Genomic DNA, 21363 nt, shown 5'->3' with positions numbered 1-21363 from the left:
CTGTCTCTCAAACGGAGTTTACCGTGCTTTGCTTTGGCTTTAAGTAATCACCAACTTCATTTAAAAAAACGGAGATGTCTCCTTTCACAAGCCCACCAAGGGCTTCAGCCTGAAACTATGACTTTTATGTGAATCTCTTAAAGGCTGGCTGAGGAGAGAGGAGCGGTAACAGCTCACAGGAAAGTCATATACATCACCCTCTCACTGAAAAGCTTCTTTACCTCTTACTGTCACTGTGTTTTCTGTGTGTGTGTGTGTTCTCCTCAGAGCCGGGCGTGGGTCTGGGTATTGGGGCATGCTGTCTGACCCTGGAGAACAGCACCCCAGCCATCTACATCCACAGTCTGGCCCCAGGGTCCGTGGCCAAGATGGACGGACGACTCAGGTCAGTCTCTGACTCACAGCGGATGTCCTACTACATCCCAATCCATTTCACACAGTAGGAATGAAATCCTGCTGCCACATGATATGTTAATTGTACTGTTGATTAGAATCATATTAAAACAATGTAGGGATGAGTGTGTTATGATAAAATCGAGGTCATAGAAACAGGCCAAACCAACCCTGTTGACATCCAGCATCCTAGCTCCATGCCAAACAAATCATGCTAACACCCAACTCCATAAAAAGATGCCAGACCAGAATGTTATTCAATCCAACACCATAGAAACAGGCCAAACCCACCACACCAAAGTCCAACATCGTAGAAACAGGCCAAACCCACCACACAAAAGTCCAACATCGTAGAAACAGGCCCAACCCACCACACAAAAGTCCAACATCATAGAAACAGGCCAAACCCACCACACGAAAGTCAAAAATCGTAGAAACAGGCCAAACCCACCACACAAAAGTCCAACATTGTAGAAACAGGCCAAACCCACCACACAAAAGTCCAACATTGTAGAAACAGGCCAAACCCACCACACAAAAGTCCAACATTGTAGAAACAGGCCAAACCCACCTCACAAAAGTCCAACATTGTAGAAACAGGCCAAACCCACCACACAAAAGTCCAACATTGTAGAAACAGGCCAAACCCACCACACAAAAGTCCAACATCGTAGAAACAGGCCAAACCCACCACAGAAACATTCAACATCATAGAGACAGGCCAAACCCACCACACAAAAGTCCAACATCGTAGAAACAGGCCAAACCCATCACACAAAAGTCCAAAATCGTACAAACAGGCCAAACCCACCACACAAAAGTCCAACATCGTAGAAACAGGCCAAACCCACCACACAAAAGTCCAACATCGTAGAAACAGGCCAAACCCACCACACAAAAGTCCAACATCGTAGAAACAGGCCAAACCCCCCACAATAACATCCATCATCATAGAAACAGGCCAAACCCACCATACCAACGTCCGACATCGTAGAAACATGCCAAACCCACCACAATAATGTCCAACATCATAGAAACAGGACAAACCCACCATATAAACATTCAACATCATAGAAAAATCTGTAATTCTAAATGGCTAATGAGGTGCTGTAAATCCTGTAAATGTTTGCAGCTACAAACCCCAAAGGAATTCTAAAATCTGTTTTAGGAATAAGAAATTAGGCGCTTGAATTACAGGCACATAGAAACTCTCTGAGTGGAGAGGCAAAGCCAACACTTTTTAAAATTGTCTTGCACTTAAAACAAACTTAAAATAGTCCACTTCAAAAAGGGGTCTCGAGACCATCGTCATCAGTTGAAGATCTTGGATCTAAATTGACAAGACCTGACACACACACACACACACATACAGTGCTGTGGAGTTTAGTTTCATAGCTTCTTCTAAACAGAGGAAGGGAGAGGCAGGAAGTGGAGTTCCCTATGGAATCAGAACCCAGCAGAGCAGTGGTGGAACGTGTGAAATTCCCTACATCAGACCTCTCTGTGGTGAACCAGGGGTGTGTCCCTGGCTTCATTTTATCAGAGAACACTGCCTCAAGTTAACCCTCTCAAAAGATGAGTTCTCTATGCCGCTGATGAATCGTTAATGTTTTCTTATTATGGCACAAGATAAATATATTGAGTGTTGAATCCTGTGAACCTGACTGAAGTTGTCAACACGAAGGTCAGATGTGTACAGGCGATGGCCAGCGTGCTTTGTACTAATGTGAATGTGGTGGTACTGACTGCTAGCTGGCACTCCTCCGCTCTGTGTTCTGACTCAGTCTTCAGGCTGTTTGTTTGCTGTGGGGACATAATACGAACTGACTGTCTGTCTGTAGTTTGCCGGAGGGACATAATACTAACTGACTGTCTGTCTGTAGTCGTGGAGACCAGGTCTTGGAGGTGGACTCAGTCAGCCTGCGTCATGTGGCTCTGAGTGAAGCCTACGCCATCCTCAGTGAATGTGGTCCTGGACCTGTCAGTCTCATCATCAGTCGACACCCTAACCCCAAGGTAGGAAATACACACACACACACACACACACACAGAGGTGGACAGACAGATATACAGAGAGACAGAGGAGAGGGGCTATAGACAATGATGGAGGAGGATGAGGTTGTAGTGGTGGGGTTGTTGGAGGAGAAGGAGGTGGCATTGGGTATGGTTAGGACGGTGGAGGAGGTGGTAGTGGTGGGGTTGTTGGAGGAGGGATTAGTGGGGAGGGGTTAGTGGAGAGGGGTTATTGGCTACAAGGGGAATGTGCTGATTTATCATAAAGTTGCCATAAATGATTTCTGCTGTTAATTAAGCATGTGCAGGAGGCTGTCAGGACCTGTGGTTTCCTGGTTTTTAGAGACACACCACTTCATGTCTGACATGGGTGGAACGTTCATGTGTAACTTGGGGTCCAGGGGTAAGAGGTCACAGGTAGATAAATGGGGGGGCAGGGGAAGAGAGGGGAAGAACGCCTTGGTGGCTCTCCGTAAATCTTGTGTTAATAAACCGTTGGACTGTCAGTCAACATCCCAGCGACAGCTCACATCTTACCTGGATTTTTTCCCTAACACTTTTGAGTGCTCAGCCAACACCTAACACTGCCCTTGATTTAGACAACCTCTAGCGTTGGAATTTCTGGTCCTTTCAGTGCAGCATGTTTCAGCAAGACACTGTAGTCTCTCTCAGAAAACCAAGCCGTCCAGTGCAACCCAGACAGGAAGTGGAATATTAGCTTTACTCTCAGAGTGAAATAAGTGTTTCCTGTGGGTGGGCGGAGGATGTTTTACCTTTGACGCTAAACTGAAAGTAACACACACCCGCTGTACACACACACACCTTCATTCAAACAGATGTAAACAGACACACCATGACTGAGGAACACCGTTTTCCATAGACTGGAATCACCACCAGTGGCTGGAATCACCACCCCACCAGGGTTTTAGCCTGCTGGACTAGTGGAAATCCAACCTCATGATTCCTAACCAAACTTCATAGACCCAAACCCTAACCTGATTGATACTATCGCAAACTGACTGACCCCAACCCACCGTCACTGACTACTGCAATCTCTTTCAAGCCTGTTTTAGGTTATTTTCAAATGTAACTAATATTTGCATAGTATTTTTTTTTTAAACATTCTATTCAAACCATATAGCAAGAATCTATAGCTGGAGCAGAGCACTGTTGCTTGAAGAGATTTGTTGTTGTCCCTCCTAGATGATCTAGATAAGTGGTTCACAACTCGGCTCCTCCAGCTCCCCCATCAGTGCACATGTTTGTCATACCCCTGGACAAGCACACCCAATTCAACTCAATGAGGGCTGGATAATTACTTGGCAAGTTGAATCAGCTGTGCTTGGCTGGGGCTGCAGTTAAAAAGTGTACTGTAGGGGGTACTTAAGGACCGGAGTTGGGAACCATTGAATGAATGCACAGACTGTTAATGACTCTGGAAGAGAGTAGATCAGCTGAGCAGGGGCACAATTCCAATGTATGGTGAAGAGGAAGAGGCCTTCTTCTTAGAGGAAGAGGCCTTCTAAGAGAGTGAGGCCTTCTTCTAAGAGAGTGAGGCCTTCTTCTAAGAGGAAGAAGCTTTCTTCTAAGAGAGTGAGGCCTTCTTCTAAGAGAGTGAGGCCTTCTTCTAAGAGAGTGAGGCCTTCTTCTAAGAGAGTGAGGCCTTCTTCTAAAAGGAAGAGACCTTCTTCTAAGAGAGTGAGGCCTTCTTCTAAGAGAGTGAGCGATGGGGGAAGATCGGAAGAGAGGAAGCGAGGAGAGGCAAGTAGGGAGCGAGAGGAACCACCTCTCCAGTTCCCTGCATACAATCACTTTAGCTGCAGCATCAACACATCCATGCATGTGACTGTTTCTCAGGCAGATCAAAGGCTGTACTGAAGTGATCAGACCACCTCTGCCTGGGAAACGCGCGGACGACTGAAGAGCTTCTGAGAGCCATCTACATGATGAAGGCAAAACATACAGTATCCCTTAGTTGACAGTAAGCATGCTTCAGATCCAGCTGCCAGGTGCTTTGTCGTGACTCCTGAAGTGGGGGTTGTTCATGAGATGGTACAGTGATTATGGATGAAACTGTGTTTTCTAACTACTGCAGTTTGGTGCTTGGGGTTGAGCTGTGTTTCCGTCCTACAGAGTCAGCTGGGATTTTACAAATGCTTTTCGTTTCATACCGAATTGTCCGGAATGCAGTGTTGAGTTGTATCTAGTGTGGAGTTCACTGCCTACTGGGCATACTATATGTATAATCCAGACATTCCACAGAAACCAATCTTATCTGTGGATTCTTGTGTCATTAGCCTACTGGTTATACATATTAAGGATCACCTGTTACGCATATCATTCATTTAGCTTCATACAAAACAGAAGCCCTGGTCCTCAATCAGCCAGCATGCTCTGAGGGGATTTGTGGACAGAGGCACTGGTTCTAGATCAGCTGGAGTACTCTGAGGAGATTTGAAGCTGGCTCCTGATCAGCTGGATCAGGTTTGTTTACTAAATATTTCTCTGTTCCAGGTGTCAGAACAGGAGATGGATGAGGTCATTGCCAGGTCCACACACCGAGACAGTCTCAGCAAGGATGGACACGCCTCTTATACTTTAGGTCTGCCTGTCTCTGTCCTCTTTCTGTCTGCCTCCACCCATCTCTTTATCGCTCTTTGCCTTTCACTCCCTTAAACTCTTTAATCTGTCTCCTTCTCTCCAGCACTCATCCTTCTCTTATCTTATACCACTCTATGTCTGGGGCTTCCCATTTCCTCACTACATCATATGTATATGAGTCTTATTACAAACACTACACCATATGTATATGAGTCTTATTACAAACACTACACCATATGTATATGAGTCTTATTACAAACACTACACCATATGTATATGAGTCTTATTACAAACACTACACCATATGTATATGAGTCTTATTACAAACACTACACCATATGTATATGAGTCTTATTATAAACACTCTACACCATATGTATATGAGTGTTATTAGAAACACTACATAATTTGTATATGAGTCTTATTATATTTATTGAATGTATGTTTAGTGGAGCTGCTGAGCTATTGCTGCTTTAACCTCTCACCTTTAACCTCTAGGCCTGCCTTCTAAAAGTCCATCCCCCACAGTGAAAACCAAACAAGGAGATGGCTCCTCCCTCAGCTGGACCATGAAGAGGTTCCTGGAGCCTGCTAGCAGGGTACGATACAAACTCACCTTCCCATCCATACAATAATTATTATAGATGGAGAATCAGCATTTTTAAATTAGATGAAATGTAAAATGAAAACAGTTGTCATATTTGTCATATTTTTCAGCAAGGGTCGCTGAGTTCAGAGGCGGAGCTGTCTCAGTACTTCTCCCAGGAAGTGACCAACCATTCATCGCTGTCTGAAACCATGGCGATGGGCTCAAGTGACGACGACATGCTTCACAACAGGAGCTGCAATACCTCGATTGATGACACCCCTACACAGTCACATGGTACGATCCAGCAACGCTAATTAACAATCACATGGTACGATCCAGAAACGCTAGTTAACAGTCACATGGTACGACCCAGAAATGCTAGTTAACAGTCACATGGTACGATCAAGAAACGCTAGTTAACAGTCACATGGTACGACCCAGAAATGCTAGTTAACAGTCACATGGTACGACCCAGAAATGCTAGTTAACAGTCACATGGTACGATCCAGAAATGCTAGTTCAGTCACATGGTAAGATCCAGAAACGCTAGATGACAGTAATATATGGTACAGTCCACTACCCCTAGATAACAACTATATGGTATAGTCCACTGACATCTCTAAATATCAGTGTCGGGTCATGCATAGAAATGAACCAGTCTTTCCTGACTTCTGGTCTCTCCTCCCTCTGGGTGCAGGATGTTTGGGGTTGGAGGTTGGAGATGTTAAGGGTCTGGTCGGTCCTGTGGGGATCCGGGGGGTGGAGCGACAGCCCAGTGTGGGTAGTCCCGGCAGCAGCTCTGTCCGTAGCCCGCTGCTCCGACAGCGACGTGTCGTATGTTGCGAAGACGAGGTCAGCGACCATGACGACGAGAACAGTGCAGGTGAGGACTTTCATGAAGGTCTTGGTGAAACCTAAACCGGGTCACTTTATTGGGAACTTATGGGGAGCAGATTAAATCTTTCTGTTTTCATATCTGGTTTAGTGCAATATATGTAGCTAATAATCCATCTTTTATTATTTATTCCCATTCCCCCTTTCTGCCTTTCTTTCTTCCCTCCTTTATTTCCCTGCATCGCTCTCACTCTCTAGTGACTCCACCGTTCCACCTGGTGGCTGGTCGTGGTACTGCAGCGGCTGTGCTTGCTGACGCAGGCATTGTGATAGCCACGTCGTCGGTGGAGGTGGATGAGGAGAGTGAAGGACCCGCCACCCCTCTCTACGGCAGCTCTCTGGAGTCAGAGGAAGGGGTCGGGAGCGAGTCCCCCTTCATGCCTATCCGCCACTCTGACCAGCCACTAGTCAGTGGGGGAGGAGATGGAGGGTCCTGCTCTACGACGAGCCCCAGTAACCTGGGTCTCAGAAGGGAGCCCCAGGGCCCCGTGGAGACCAAACGCTCCCCGAAGCTGGAGCACAAGGCGGTGACTCGCGTCAAGAGCATGATGAGCGTCGAGGCTCCGCCCAACCTGCCGCAGCAGAACCAGAGGCCCAGAGGAGAGGAGTCGCCCACATCCCCAGTCCAGAGCCCTCAGCCTGGGGCGGGCAGCAGCAGCTCCCTGGGCTGGCCCGGGTTCAACCCTCTGGGACTCTTAAAGAAGGACCAGGCCAGCGGTGAGCCAGCGGGTGTCTCCACCACGGACAAGGTGGTTCTGACCAGGAGGGAAGAGGAGTCTTTCGGTCTGGACCTGGAGATCAAGTCTTCTCCTCTGAAGGTGGTGATAACCGGACTAAAGCCTGGCGGAGCGGCTGAGAGGGTACGATCAGTTGTCTGGCGCTGGAAAAGGGGGAATGTCTTAGAACGTTACCACACAGTCAAAATGAATGGAATGTTTTTTTTTAATATCAAAACCAGAACATTTACAAAGACATAGTTCTGAAAAGACCCTAATGTCTGACATTGAAGGTATTTGTCTGATCTTTACGCTGTCCCTTTTTTATGACATCATACACCATATTGTTTAACCTGTGACCTTTGTGACCTGGTTGCAGGAATCCCAGGGCAGGATGAGTGTAGGAGATGAGATTGTGTCGATCGGGGACATGCCAGTCGGATCTTCGTCCTATCAGGACATCTGTGAGCTCATGCACAACCTTCCTGTCACTCTCGTACTTCAAGTTAAGAAGCCTGTGTCAGGTGAGGCTATTTCACATTCATCTCATCTGCATGTAATATTGTGTTGTCTTTACGGAGCATTATAGCAGCCTCAGCACTCACCCTGCAAATGCACTGTACGTTTTTTAGTACGAACGTTACACAAAATCAGGGAAAATGTAAACCGAGTTAATAAACCTTAATAGCCTGGATGTTAAAGGTTGTCGAAATCTGTTACAGCATATTGTGTTACCATTATGGTAGAATTAACATAGCTGGAAAATGTTCTTGGATTATTTCCATTTTGATTCTAACTATATAATATTACAAACTACAACCAAACCACAGATCAGTTATTCCCTTAAGGGAAAAAAGGAAAGAATGAAGGAAATATTTTTAAAAGGATTTTAAATTTGTTTGACATCCCTGTAGATACAAAAAGACAAAGAACTTCACCCATTTTTACATTTGGCCCTTTTCACTTCTTTTCATATGTGATTGTAACTCATACCTAAAATCTATTTTTTTATAATTGGTTTCAATCGTGAGAGAATTCATTGATACATCTCACATCATTGTAAATTGACACGGACCACAATACAATATGAAACACACTAAAACACTCAAATTACCTCAGCACCTCATTCTGGATATTGTCTCTGCACTGAGCTATTTCATTTGTTACACTGTCCTAAAGGCTGGGATCACAATAAAGCACAGTGAAAATAGGGCTACGTGTAACAATGGTTGTTGTCACCCTTGAATATCTTAGTCCAGGACCCCTCTTTAACTTCCCCACCAACACACCCAGTCACTAAGAGAGCAGTCTGTCTACCCCACCCCCTCCCTAATGCTGCCTGCCCTAAGATGTAGGAGTTCGGCTGTCTCAACAGTCTGCCCCCTGCTGGCAGAACCCTAACCCTGCACCCCAAAGGGAACTGCACACAGCTGGCTTTGTATCCATGGTGACTATGCGTTAATTTACTAGCCGCTAGCAGTAGCATATCAGTAGAACTAGAGGCTTGTAGGAGCCCCCTGCCGCCACACACTTCGTTAGCTAGCTTGTTAGCAGTAGGTTTGCGTAGCTTGTCATTGTTGTTGTTGTTGTGTTGGCCGTGGGGTGGTTGATGTGAGTGGCTCCATGGTCGTTGGAGGGTTCAGCCATTTTCCTGTTAAAACATTTTCAGATGACAATGTAATCACTCACAGCAAGAACACCTGGCCAACCTTATCTTATTGTGTGTCTAATTCTCTGTCTGTCTTCACCGTCTGGGTAGCTCTGTCTGTCTTCCTGTGTGTCCCTGTCTATTTACCAGTCAGTTCTGTAGTGGGGAATACACTCTGCTGGGATTAACATGCTGTGTGTTTCATCTGTTGCATGATTTTGGATTACTCAATGCTGCTTGGCTCTAGACAAATCAACCGGCCTGCTTCTTTTGGGCTGTAGACAAATCAAACGGCCTGTTTCGTTTGGGCTGTAGACAAATCAAACGGCCTGCTTCGTTTGGGCTCTAGACAAATCTGTTGGTTCGATCACCAGAAGCTCTGCAGTAAATGTCATACTTGAAGAATCTGAATGTAATTGGACCCACAAGTGTTTGAAGGGCTTTCTGGAATCTGGATAGAGGAAAAAGGGTTCAGTCAGTTGGAAATTGGAATCTGCCGGTGTGGAGGAATGTTGATTTCTAAAACAGAGCCTGTGCATTGTCACTTCCTGCGGAGTCTGACGTCATTGGTGCAGTAGGTCACACATGGTTTGTGCCAATGACTATTGCAAGAAATACCTTCCACCTTTAGTATCTGTACACTCTCATGTCTGGTTCACAGTGACCAACTAGAAATTAGATGACATGAGTTGATGCAGTAGTGAGGTTAACGAAATGAAGGATGGTTTTATTCACTCAGCATCCATTCTGAAGTATTTCTCTGATGTCAGACAGTTTTTTGTCTTTTGAATATGTTGTTACATTGAAGTTTAGTAAATCAGCTTACTGAAATAATGCAACAACAATGTTGTGACTAATGCGCTTTATCGATAATATTTCCTCACAGAAATGAGAGCAACCTAAGACACTTAAATGTTACTGGGGAGACATATCTCACTGCCTCTGTAACTCTAAGCAATCTTTCCTACAACAGCTGTAGATCGCCTGTCCAGCCTCATGATGTCATCTGGGAGTTGTGATGTCGTTGGGACCTCTAGACTGGATAAGTCGAGAACTTCCCTGGAGGCCAATGGGGAAGCTCCAAATCCAGGACATCCTTCCCCCTCATCAGCAGGGAATCACAATACCAAACCCACTGTCTTAAACAACCGAAGCACTGATATACCAGTCACCTACATTGATGACATCATAACTGAAATAAGCTCCTCCAATGTTAAGAGTGCCCTTTCAATCAAAGCACCCAAAACCCCTTCAGAAGAACAATGTTTGGGGTGTAAGGCCGGCACAATCACTGTGGACAGTAACAACCTTCCAGTGCCAGAGAATGATAGCAGCACAGCTCAGGCTGCTCCATTGCGACCTACTCAGCTGGATTTCTCTGTCTTGGAAACAGGAAACAAAGGATGCCTCTTGCCTGTGGGTAAAACATTCTTGAATAATTACTCCAGAAACTTTAGCAATAACCTCACAGAGGGGAGCACGGATGAGGGCACGAACGGAGTGGGCGAGGATCCGGTGGCCGTCACCTCAAAGTGCAATATGTACGACATGGTTGAAGACAGTGATTCGGAGAGTGAAGACACTGTCACCTCAAACAGCCGCGGTGTGGCCGCCAATGACAAACTGGTGAGTCACGGTGTTCACACAGAGCCTCAGGACACAGATTCGGACGAGGGGGAAGTGGAGATTTGTTACAGTGAGACCCAGCCACCCAACCCACTGAGCCAAAATGAGCTGACTCACATAACAGATGGGCTATTGTCTGCCCAGGTCCCTACCTCTGACAGCAGCCGCGGTACAAAGGAAACCAGGCCTTTTGATGTGATACAACACCCTGCCTCCCCTGTTGTTACTGTCTCTCAGCATAACAAAGACTGCTCTGTGGTAACGGTAGCTAAATTAGAGTACAACTCGAACATATCCAGCTCACTGTCTCAGGGTCTGCCTGAAGCTCAGTCCTCACGTGCCTGGCTGGCTGTGGAGTCCAACCCTTCCCCCTGCCAAGTGGTGAGTGGTCAGTCTTCCGAAGACAGACGTTCTGATTTAGAGCCCACTGCACATTCTGGGCCTTTACAGTGTGTTGTCAGGGGTACCGACAGAGCTTGTGACAGCGTTCTAACACCTGTAACAAAATCCAGTCAGGCCCCGTCTTTAAGTGTCTGCAGTACCCCAGTGGCTCTGGCTGGCCACAACATCACGTCATGGAGTCAAGAGAGGACAGCCAGTTTGGGCGCTGCTTCTTCAGTGTCTTCTGCTTCTGGTAAAATGTTGAATAACACGCAATCATCATCTTCATCGTCATCCCACTGCGCTGCGACAGTAGAGTCGGAGCCTTCCAACTATCGCAATGGGAGGTTGGACAATTCCAGACCGTCGTTATCATCACTTACAACAAGGGAGAGGGAGAAAGATCCCTCCACTTCGCTGGGAACTGCTGGTCCATCTCTCAAAATGCCTGGTCTCAAATTAGACCTGCCTCTATCCAGCAGCAGGCTCAATGACAAAGTCCAAAAGACCAGCACCACTGCACCTAAACTGAAGGGGCTCAGCATTAAGAATAAAGGCAAAAGTCAGGAGCAGCAGCTTTCACCGAAAACAGCCAGAGCTGAAAGTCCGTCGGTCCTGAGGAAAGCCAACACCATACCCTCCCTGCTGCAGTCCCCAAAACTTCAAGCCAAGAAAGTTGATTCTCCTTTGTTGACCAGAAAGGCAACCTTGGATTCTCCTCTGCAGACCAGGAAGTTGGCCGTGGACTCTCCTCTGCAGACCAGGAAGTTGGCCGTGGACTCTCCTCTGCAGACCAGGAAGGTGGCTGTGGACTCTCCTCTGCAGACCAGGAAGGTGGCCGTGGACTCTCCTCTGCAGACCAGGAAGGCGGCCGTGGACTCTCCTTTGCAGACCAGGAAGGCGGCCGTGGACTCTCCTCTGCAGACCAGGAAGACAGCCGTGGACTCTCCTCTGCAGACCAGGAAGGCGGCCGTGGACTCTCCTCTGCAGACCAGGAAGGCGGCCGTGGACTCTCCTCTGCAGACCAGGAAGACAGCCGTGGACTCTCCTCTGCATACCAGGAAGGTGACTGCCTCATCTAGCAGCTTAAAGACTGGTAAGCAGTTGGAAGGGAGCAGCAACAGTAGTTGCGTCCCCATTTTACCCAAACTAGGTGACCTTTCCCTGGACAATGCCACAAAGGCTATCATGTCAGCCTCTAAGACCAATTTAGAGCTCAACTCCTGCAAAGAGGATCAGACAATTCCAGAGGTGGCCAAGCCGAAAGAACAACCCGAACCAGCCCCTATTACCCAAAGGACCTTCATAGAAGTGCGACTCTCATCTTCCTCCTCAACTCTCTCTTCCTCCGCATTATCTACACCAGTTCTAATGCGAAAGCAGACTGTGAAATCAAAGGATTACTCAATCACAGAAATTACTCACACCCAAGATATAATAGCACACAAGGACCAAATCAACGGCGGTACAGCAGATGCAAGTCGAAGACCAGGAACACCTGCCCCTCCTGGCATTGAATGTAATCCAGAAAATGTCCACAACACTCCCAAGGATTCAGCACTGAACTCAGTAGTAATAGAAGGCATCAGTGGAGATCTGTTGCCTATGAGTAGTAGTCCTGTAAATGTCTGTCATAGAAACTCCAGTCTAACTGATATTGGTTTGGAAAACAAAGCAAACAAGTCCAAACTAAAGGTGACAGAGCACCGCAGTGGCCCTACAGACAATTATACCCCCATGGACCCCAACTCCTTCTCTGTCCGACAGAGGATTAAGTCCTTTGAAAACCTGGCAAGCTTCGACAAGCCGGTGCTAAAGTCCATTGAGATCCAGTCTTTTGCTCAATCCTATGCTCTGACTACTGCTTCAAAGCCGCCTCTCAACCGGAGACTGTCGGGCTACATGTCCGGCTCGGTGAACTCCATAGACTGCCGCTCGCTAAGGAGGAGCTTTAGCTCTTGCGTCGACAACTTTAATGCAACATCTTCCTTGACCCCTTTGTCCCCTCCGCTTTGCAAGTCACCATCAAGCTTGACTCTAACAAACTTTGACCTGTTGACTGAAAGCTGCAGTGCCCGAGAAGCTCCTGTCAGTCAAACCCAGGAAAAACTTGCAGACAGTGAAATCCCCAAAACACTTACCTCGGGGGATGAGACCCTGATACCCCAGGCACCCCCTGTTCTTCGGTGCCGCCAGGCCCGAAGCCACACCCACCTGACTCGGTCCAGACTAAGGGAGCTCAGGGCCCTTAGCATGCCTGATCTGGACAAGCTGTGCACCGACGGCTTCTCCAGCGACCCGGGGACCAACTCAACCTTTAAGACCGAACTGGAGATCTACCCAGCCAGACCCACAGAGTCTCTCAAGACAGAGGGTTGTTCCACTTCCGCTACCCCCGCCGGGGTGCCCTCAACCAAGCCGAACCAGACCGACAATGGGGCCAACCAGGACCTCATGCAGGGGAAATCCAATGGGCAGCAGGCAGGTGGCAGGAACTGGTCCATCAGGTGAGCGTTACTATACAACACTGTACTCTCACAGAGCCTGCAGACATGTCACCACACAGCGTGTCAGTCATCAGACATATTTCTATTGTATTTTTCCTGTCTTCACTCCAGTTTGACAGCACTAGCCGGCTCCCCAGTGGAACAGAGCAAACTGCAGGCCATCCTGGTCTCCCTAACCACTAAGACAGACGTATTGGCCCTGTTACAGGAGGCTAAGGCCCTGTCTGAGGTACATGCAGGCACTCACGGAAACATACACGCGTGTGCTTGTGCACACACACCCGACTCAACACATGCACATAAATACACAGAGTAAAATCCATGAATACGTCTGAGGTTACTTCTGCCTGTCACTTCATTATAGTTGGAGGAGGGCCCAACTGGTCTCAGGTTTGCTTGTGCTGTCATTGACTTTTGGATTTGGCCAGACAACCCAAACAGATCTGGTCCCAGGCTAAAGGAGATACGTCTTAGTCATGTAAGGTCTGTGACAGTGCTGAATAACGTTCATGCTGTCTTGAAAGCTCACCTTCTGTGGTCTGGTGGGTTGGTCTCTCGCCAGGTGACTGATGACACTTACTTTGTGGTGCTCACTAAAGAGGAGGGCTCTGGACTTGGTTTCAGCATCGCTGGAGGAGTGGACCTGGAGCACAAGCCCATCACAGTAAGTACAGTAGTGCAACTATGTATTTAGACTCTGTATTTGAAAAGACATGACGGATTAACTAATCAGGAAGCTAAAGAGCACAAACAATGAACGATAGCCTTTCTTCAGCGTTGAACACTCCCTGAACCTCCTGTCTCCTCCTCTACACTGTGTGCTTCAGGTCCATCGAGTCTTCTCCAAAGGGGTTGCTGGTATGGAAGGTACTATACAGCGAGGGGACAGTGTCCTGTCCATAAATGGAAGCAGCCTGGAGGGGACGTCCCACGGAGAGGCCCTGTCCTGTCTTCACCAGGCCAGACTGTCGACTCGGGCTCTTGTGGTCATACGCAGGGAGAAGGACAGTGAGGGACAGACGTCCCCAAGGCACCTTGACCTCTCCACGTCACTCCGCTCTGGGCGCAGCTACTCCCTGGGCTGCAGAGAGAATGGGCCTGAGATGGCTAGGGGAGGTATGCTACTGGGACTGGGGCTGGAACTTGCATTGGTAGAATTTTGGGACAGTACCTCTCAGGCTGTCTACATGTTGGTGGGGTTTTGGGACAGTACCTCTCAGGCTGCCTACATGTTAGTAGAGTTTTGGGACAGTACCTCTCAGGCTGCCTACATGTTAGTAGAGTTTTGGGACAGTACCTCTCAGGCTGCTTACAAGTTGGTAGAGTTTTAGGACAGTACCTTTCAGGCTGCTTTAATGTTGGTAGAATATTGGGACAGTAACTCTAAGCCTGTCCACATGTTGGTAGTTTTGGGACAGTACCTCTAAGCCTGTCCACATTTTGGTAGAGTTTTGAGACAGTACCTCTCAGACTGTCTACATGTTGGCAGAGTTTTGGGACAGAACCTCTCACACTGTATGCATGTTGTATCTTAATTTGGGTTTCACAGGAGCAGGAAAATAAATAAAGTAAAATGGAAGGGAAAGAAAGAACAATGGCAATGGTGATTTATATGGAGGATTTTTTGTGGGGCTGGATACATGGCCGCTCAAGAGCCAGTCAAATATGACAATATGAAACCTTAAATGCATTACAAGTTTGCATTTCAGATTTAGAATCTGTACCCTGGTTATACAGAGAAACATGATTTATGAACAATTTCCTATAGTGATAGAAACATTAACCAAGACAAAATATGAAAAAACAAAGCTCTGTTTGTATTCGTTCTGTATCATAAGTGTTTCATATAGTTGATGTTTGTGTTTCTAGCATCCCTTATAGTCTAGGACATGTTGTTTGGGGGTGGGGGGGCGGGCAGGGAGCTAATTACATAGAGCAGGCTTTTGTCGACAAGCCTCTTAAATATCAGCCCCTCTCTCAAGTCTGGAGTGTCCTGGATATAAGTGCAGATGGGCAGTACTAAGAGACCTGTTCAAGAATAGGGGACAGCTCAGACCTTGAACATGCTTCGCTAGACTACGTTTGTGATTTGGATGCTTTTTAAAATGCGCATCTGATTTGTAGATTAGATTTGAAGTGCTTAAAATGTGTGTGTGTGTGTGTGTGTATTCATGCATTGCAGTTGCGGTGGAGGTGGGTCCTGACGGAGCTCTGAGGGTGGAGCTCATGAAGACATCAGCTGGTCTTGGGTTTAGTCTGGAGGGGGGCAAAGCGTCTGCGCACGGAGACCGACCCCTCAATGTCAAACGAGTCTTCAAAGGTCAGCCACTGTGCTGATACCCACAGACACACACAACATACACACACACACTTGCGCACACAATATTACACTGGGTTTAATGGAGGGCGTTAGTGGCAGGAAAACGTATATATAATATGAGGTCAGGGGGTATGAAAGGTGAGTTGATCCTGATGACTTCAACATTGACGTACACAGATGCTGAGAGATAAGCAGAGTTTCGGGAGCAGTATAGTGGAGCTGTTCAGTGAACCGTTAAGGTTCTGGAGGTGACTTGATGTGGTGTTATTGGCCTCTCCGGGACACATGGCTGTTTGCTGAGGGCCACAGCTCAGGGAAGGTAGCTTATCAGGTGACAGGATATTTCAGTCTGATTGACCTGGACTTGACCAGACGCACACAAGCTGGACACTGCTCAGGTTCTATTCCCTATGGCGGTGTGTTGATTGAGCTCTGGGCTGTACGCCACTGAGGGCTTATGACCACCAGAGGGAGCTAGCGAACAACTGAATACAACGGACAAGAAATGCAAACTACCACACTGTATTAGAGATGGGCGTCACAGAGCCTGAACCAAAATTCTGGTCTGTTTAACATACTTCAGACACATTAAATTCCTCCTGTGTGTGAATACAGTTTGTTCATGAAGCAAAACTCATTACAGAGTGATGTTCTCCTCCCAACCTCTAGGTGGTGCCGCTGAGCTGTCGCGGGTGGTGGACGTGGGGGATGAGGTCCTAGAGGTTAATGGGCGTTCGCTGCAGGGCTTGATGCACTACGATGCCTGGAATATTATCAAAACTGCCAGCGAGGGCCCTGTGCAAGTCGTCATTAGGAAACCACGGACCTCTGTATGAAAAACACCAAACAGTAATTTATTGTGGAACTCGTATGATGGACCAGACAAATCTCATAGAACTGAAATTATGGACCGGACAAATCTCATAGAACTCAAATGATGGACCGGACCAATTTCATAGAATTCAAATGATGGACTGGACAAATCTCATAGAACTAAAATGATGGACCGGACAAATCTCATAGAATTCAAATGATTGATTGGACATATCTTGGATCTCATGTGATGGATCAGAAATATCTCAGAACTTGTATGATGGACAAGACATACAAGACAAATATGGAACAGACATATGAACAGAGACACGGAATGAAAGGAATTCCAGATTATTTTGTACGACGGGAGACCCCAATACTTTGTACTTTTTTACTGCGTCATTTTGGGGTGATTATGGTGTTTTTACTATGAACTGGACTTCAGACAGGTTTACTTGGTGGTGTTGTGGTTTGTAATGCAGAATTAAACCAGTTATTAATATAGCATGTAGTTTAGTATAGTATAATTTGGTTTTCTATAGTTTTACTTTGAATTGCAAAAGACAATCCTGCTGTGGCCTCATTCTCTGGTTAGATTTATAAACATGCAAAATAAGGACAATTATCGAAGGACTGTTGTTAGCATAAATGCTAACTGGCTAGGAACTGCTGATCAACTGCCCCTTGTGTACAATAAGCTCAATAAATCTTTTTTATATTTTTTTTATTATTAAATTATCTCTCATTATAACAGTCTTTTAGACCTTATTTGAAACAACCCTGTAACAATCTCCTTTTTACAGTATAAAGTTTTCAGTATAAAGTTCTGTGCTTGGAGTAACATTTCTACTTTATCAATGTATTTGTACACATATGTATGTCAAGAGATAATCCATATTCAGTTGTCCAAGTCCACAGGTGTTTTCCATTTAGGTTTCTGACTGAAAGTACCACACAATGTGATTGCATTCATGTGACAAGTCTTACAGTAAAAGCTGTTTCTGTACACAGCGTGTAATCGTAAACCACAGTTACAACACCACCAGCTCTTACATTCTGAAGCACAACTCTGTTTCAAGGTGCACTTTGTAAATAGTGTGTTATTTTGAATGTAATTACTTTAGTTGTATTATACATTCACACATTTTTTTTGGTAAGATGTGCATTTGAATTACATAGACTAAAAGTCTTTCTATTTTTGTTTTCATTTGAATTAAAACTGTCATTTTAAATTGTAATGGCTGATTGCTTTGTTGTGTATGCTAGATCAACACAGTGACATCTAGCAAAATATTAACTATGAGACTTCAAACATTATGCAGATATTTTTAACTGCAATGTGGAAAAATATGAAAACGCATGGAATGTCTTAAATTCCTCAATCTTTGGATTAATTTAATTTTGACAAGAACTGATGTTGTTGCTTTCGAATATAATGCATATTTTCATGACGATGAAGCTATAATTGAACCTTTGTTGAATTCAGGTTTTTCTTCTGCTTGTTAATTATATTTTCTAGTGTAAATCTTTTGCATTTAGTTTTGATTTTACACAACTTAACTAGTCATACAAAAGTGTTCCTTTGTTGGGTTAGCTCATAACAGTGAGATAGTGACCCAACATCTTATTTCTAATATAGCACACAACTATTCACTCCTGAGCCCTATGGGTCTGTCCTATGGAAATGGGTCTAAAGTAACGCACTGTATTGGCAGTAACGTACAATTTGGTTTTCACTGAAGTGCACCCAGATGATTTGGTATTCACTGAAGTGCACCCAGATGATTTGGTATTCACTGAAGTGCACCCAGATGATTTGGTATTCACTGAAGTGCACCCAGATTATTTGGTATTCACTGAAGTGCACCCAGATTATTTGGTTTTCACTGAAGTGCACCCAGATTATTTGGTATTCACTGAAGTGCACCCAGATGATTTGGTATTCACTGAAGTGCACCCAGATGATTTGGTATTCACTGAAGTGCACCCAGATGATTTGGTATTCACTGAAGGGCACCCAAATTATTTGGTATTCACTCAAATCCACCATAGCAATGTTTACGCTGTGTCTTAATTTATAACATAATCTCGTACCTACACACTTCTAAACACTCAAAACATGCCTGTGTGGGGTTTCCCTGGTGGCTGTTATCCCGTGCCCTGTTATTTTTAGTGCCCTGTTGTTTTTAATGCCCTTTTGTTTTTAGTGCCCTGTTGTTTTTATTTCCCTTTGTGAATACTTCACTATTGGTTTGATTGAGTCTTAAGTGTATGGCGAGGATCACAGTCAAAATGGAAATTTGGTTAAACTTTTACTGTCCTTATAAGGTGTCTTAAAAAAGTGGGAGTACTGATGTAGGATCAGTTTCCACTTTAGATTATAATAACGGTGATAAACATGATGGACAGAGCTGATATACACAAGATTAATTAAAAATTAATCATGTACATACATTTGGTGTCATTAAAGCATGTCTCACTGCCTACGCTAACTGCTTGGAGTGTGGAGGTATGTTTTTGAATGGAAGTCAACATCAACTTTAAGTCAAATAAATAAAATTGTTGGTGGAAACAAAAACCTAGCTCTCCTTAGAGCAAAACGGGTCATTAAAGTAAACGCTTCTTGTAACTCAGATTTCTCAACAGAATGACAGTGTTGTTGAAACATATGTCAGTTGGTTTGGCCTCTCCCTGAGACGGCTTGGTTTTTCTCTCCACTGGTGTCAAACCTCACTTCAACTGAACCTTGGCAGATTTCTTTGGCTTGTTAATTGGTCTCACCTCCCTATATAGGTTTTCCTGGTTGCCGGCTGCTTAGACACAATAATTAACCTCATCATCACAAGAAGTGAAAGCATAGAAAGGTCTATATTTCTCTGGGGGAAATAGTAATGTGAAAAAGTATGTGCGCCACTGGGAAACTTTGGACACCTGGTCTGGTTTGGTCTTAACCATAATGGTGTGTGCTAACAAGATCATAAGACCTATCTGAGGCCCTCAGAAGAAAGATTATTGATGTCCACGAGTCTGGGAGAGATTGCAAAGCCATTTTCAAGAAATTCAAAGTAGCCGATTCCACTGTCTTGGAGATTATCTACAAACAGATATAATTCCAGACCACTGGCAATATACACTCACCTAAAGGATTATTAGGAACACCATACTAATACTGTGTTTGACCCCCTTTCGCCTTCAGAACTGCCTTAATTCTACGTGGCATTGATTCAACAAGGTGCTGAAAGCATTCTTTAGAAATGTTGGCCCATATTGATAGGATAGCATCTTGCAGTTGGAGATTTGTGGGATGCACATCCAGGGCACGAAGCTCCCGTTCCACCACATCCCAAAGATGCTCTATTGGGTTGAGATCTGGTGACTGTGGGGGCCATTTCAGTACAGTGAACTCATTGTCATGTTCAAGAAACCAATTTGAAATGATTCAAGCTTTGTGACATGGTGCATTATCCTGCTGGAAGTAGCCATCAGAGGATGGGTACATGGTGGTCATAAAGGGATGGACATGGTCAGAAACAATGCTCAGGTAGGCCTTGGCATTTAAACAATGCCCAATTGGCACTCAGGGGCCTAAAGTGTGCTGCCTATGACCCCAAGAACACTTTCCCCTCCGTCAAACATGGAGGTGGAAACATTATGCTTTGGGGGTGTTTTTCTGCTAAGGAGACAGGACAACTTCACCGCTTCAAAGGGAAGATGGACGGGGCCATGTACCATCAAATCTTGGATGAGAACCTCCTTCCTTCAGCCAGGATGGTTATTCCAGCATGACAATGACCCAAAACATACAGCCAAGACAACAAGAGAGTGGCTCAAGAAGAAGCACATTAAGGTCCTGGAGTGGCCTAGTCGAATCGAATACTTATTTCATTTATTCAAATGCAAATAGATTTTTTTTTTGTTGTTATTCTGTCTCTCACTGTTCAAATAAACCTACCATTAAAATTATAGACTGATCATTTCTTTGTCAGTGGGCAAACAAACAAAATCAGCAGGGGATCAAACACATGTTTCCCTCACTGTAGATACACAATATCATGCATGTTATGTCATAATGCCCAACTCTTCAAACCTATTCACCTTCACATTCCACTTTTCTCATTTGTACACACTTGCAAAATGTTGGTATAACCAACTACTGCAATTTTACCTAGTTTGATTATTCCACAATTATCTGTTCTTTCTGGATTGTTTGTATTAATTTAATGAGCTAAATAATAAAACCATTTCAAATACAATGAAAGTTTCACAGGTTGAAGTAACTGGTACAGTGTACTGCTTTTGTAACCGCAAGTGTCTGGAAAAGTCTCAGCTAAATCACAAAAATCTGTATTTTTCAAATACTGAGGGTGAAGCTCTTCATATTGGCACCAATCTCATCTTTCAATACATGGACATAGAACGTAACCTAGTATCTGAACAATTACACAAGACATTAGTTCTGGTTTAACAGAGATTATGTGTTGGTGTGGTAATGAGGGCTGATGGTCAGCAGGGGGAGCCAGTGAACACCTAAACAGTCGGGACAGGGAGGGATACTGAGTTTGTCTGCAATCCGAGACATCACAGAGACGAGGGGATAAGAGTACAGCTGGTTGGCATTGGCAAGCGCTATGCAATCCAGGTACATCCCACACTTTCCGTTAGAGAAGGGTTTCATAGAGCCTCAGTTGATGTCACAGTGTCTTTATAATACTCCTGAGACATTGAGTTGTAATTTTCTGTAAATAGAACGTTGTGATGCACCAGATATATCTAATAGGACTCTAATGATGGACGAGACATAGGGAGCTCTAATTATGTGCTTTAAATGTTCTAAACATTGTATGTCAAAAGACATTTTACAT

General features: G+C 45.2%; 1 protein-coding gene across 3 annotated transcripts in view; it reads left to right on the top strand.

Annotated features, from left to right (window-relative positions):
* The window catches only part of pdzd2 (PDZ domain containing 2), a 103968-nt gene extending 84975 nt beyond the window's left edge, over positions 1-18993 (top strand). For all 3 annotated transcript variants that reach the window (XM_020052903.3, XM_013136867.4, XM_020052904.3), the window contains 14 exons: positions 268-385; positions 2277-2409; positions 4921-5008; positions 5506-5606; positions 5725-5890; positions 6294-6479; positions 6689-7350; positions 7586-7730; positions 9828-13368; positions 13480-13597; positions 13931-14032; positions 14196-14484; positions 15551-15688; positions 16358-18993. In XM_020052903.3, coding sequence (XP_019908462.3) covers positions 268-385; positions 2277-2409; positions 4921-5008; positions 5506-5606; positions 5725-5890; positions 6294-6479; positions 6689-7350; positions 7586-7730; positions 9828-13368; positions 13480-13597; positions 13931-14032; positions 14196-14484; positions 15551-15688; positions 16358-16524 — 5954 coding nt within the window. In that variant the 3' untranslated portion in view covers positions 16525-18993. The remainder of the gene's footprint in view (positions 1-267; positions 386-2276; positions 2410-4920; positions 5009-5505; positions 5607-5724; positions 5891-6293; positions 6480-6688; positions 7351-7585; positions 7731-9827; positions 13369-13479; positions 13598-13930; positions 14033-14195; positions 14485-15550; positions 15689-16357) is intronic.
* The last annotated feature ends 2370 nt before the right edge of the window (positions 18994-21363 follow it).

The sequence above is a fragment of the Esox lucius genome, chromosome 13, assembly GCF_011004845.1.
Source record: "Esox lucius isolate fEsoLuc1 chromosome 13, fEsoLuc1.pri, whole genome shotgun sequence".
NCBI lineage: Eukaryota > Metazoa > Chordata > Actinopteri > Esociformes > Esocidae > Esox > Esox lucius.
Note: the sequence above shows the minus strand (reverse complement) of the source record. Positions and strands in the feature narration are given on the sequence as shown.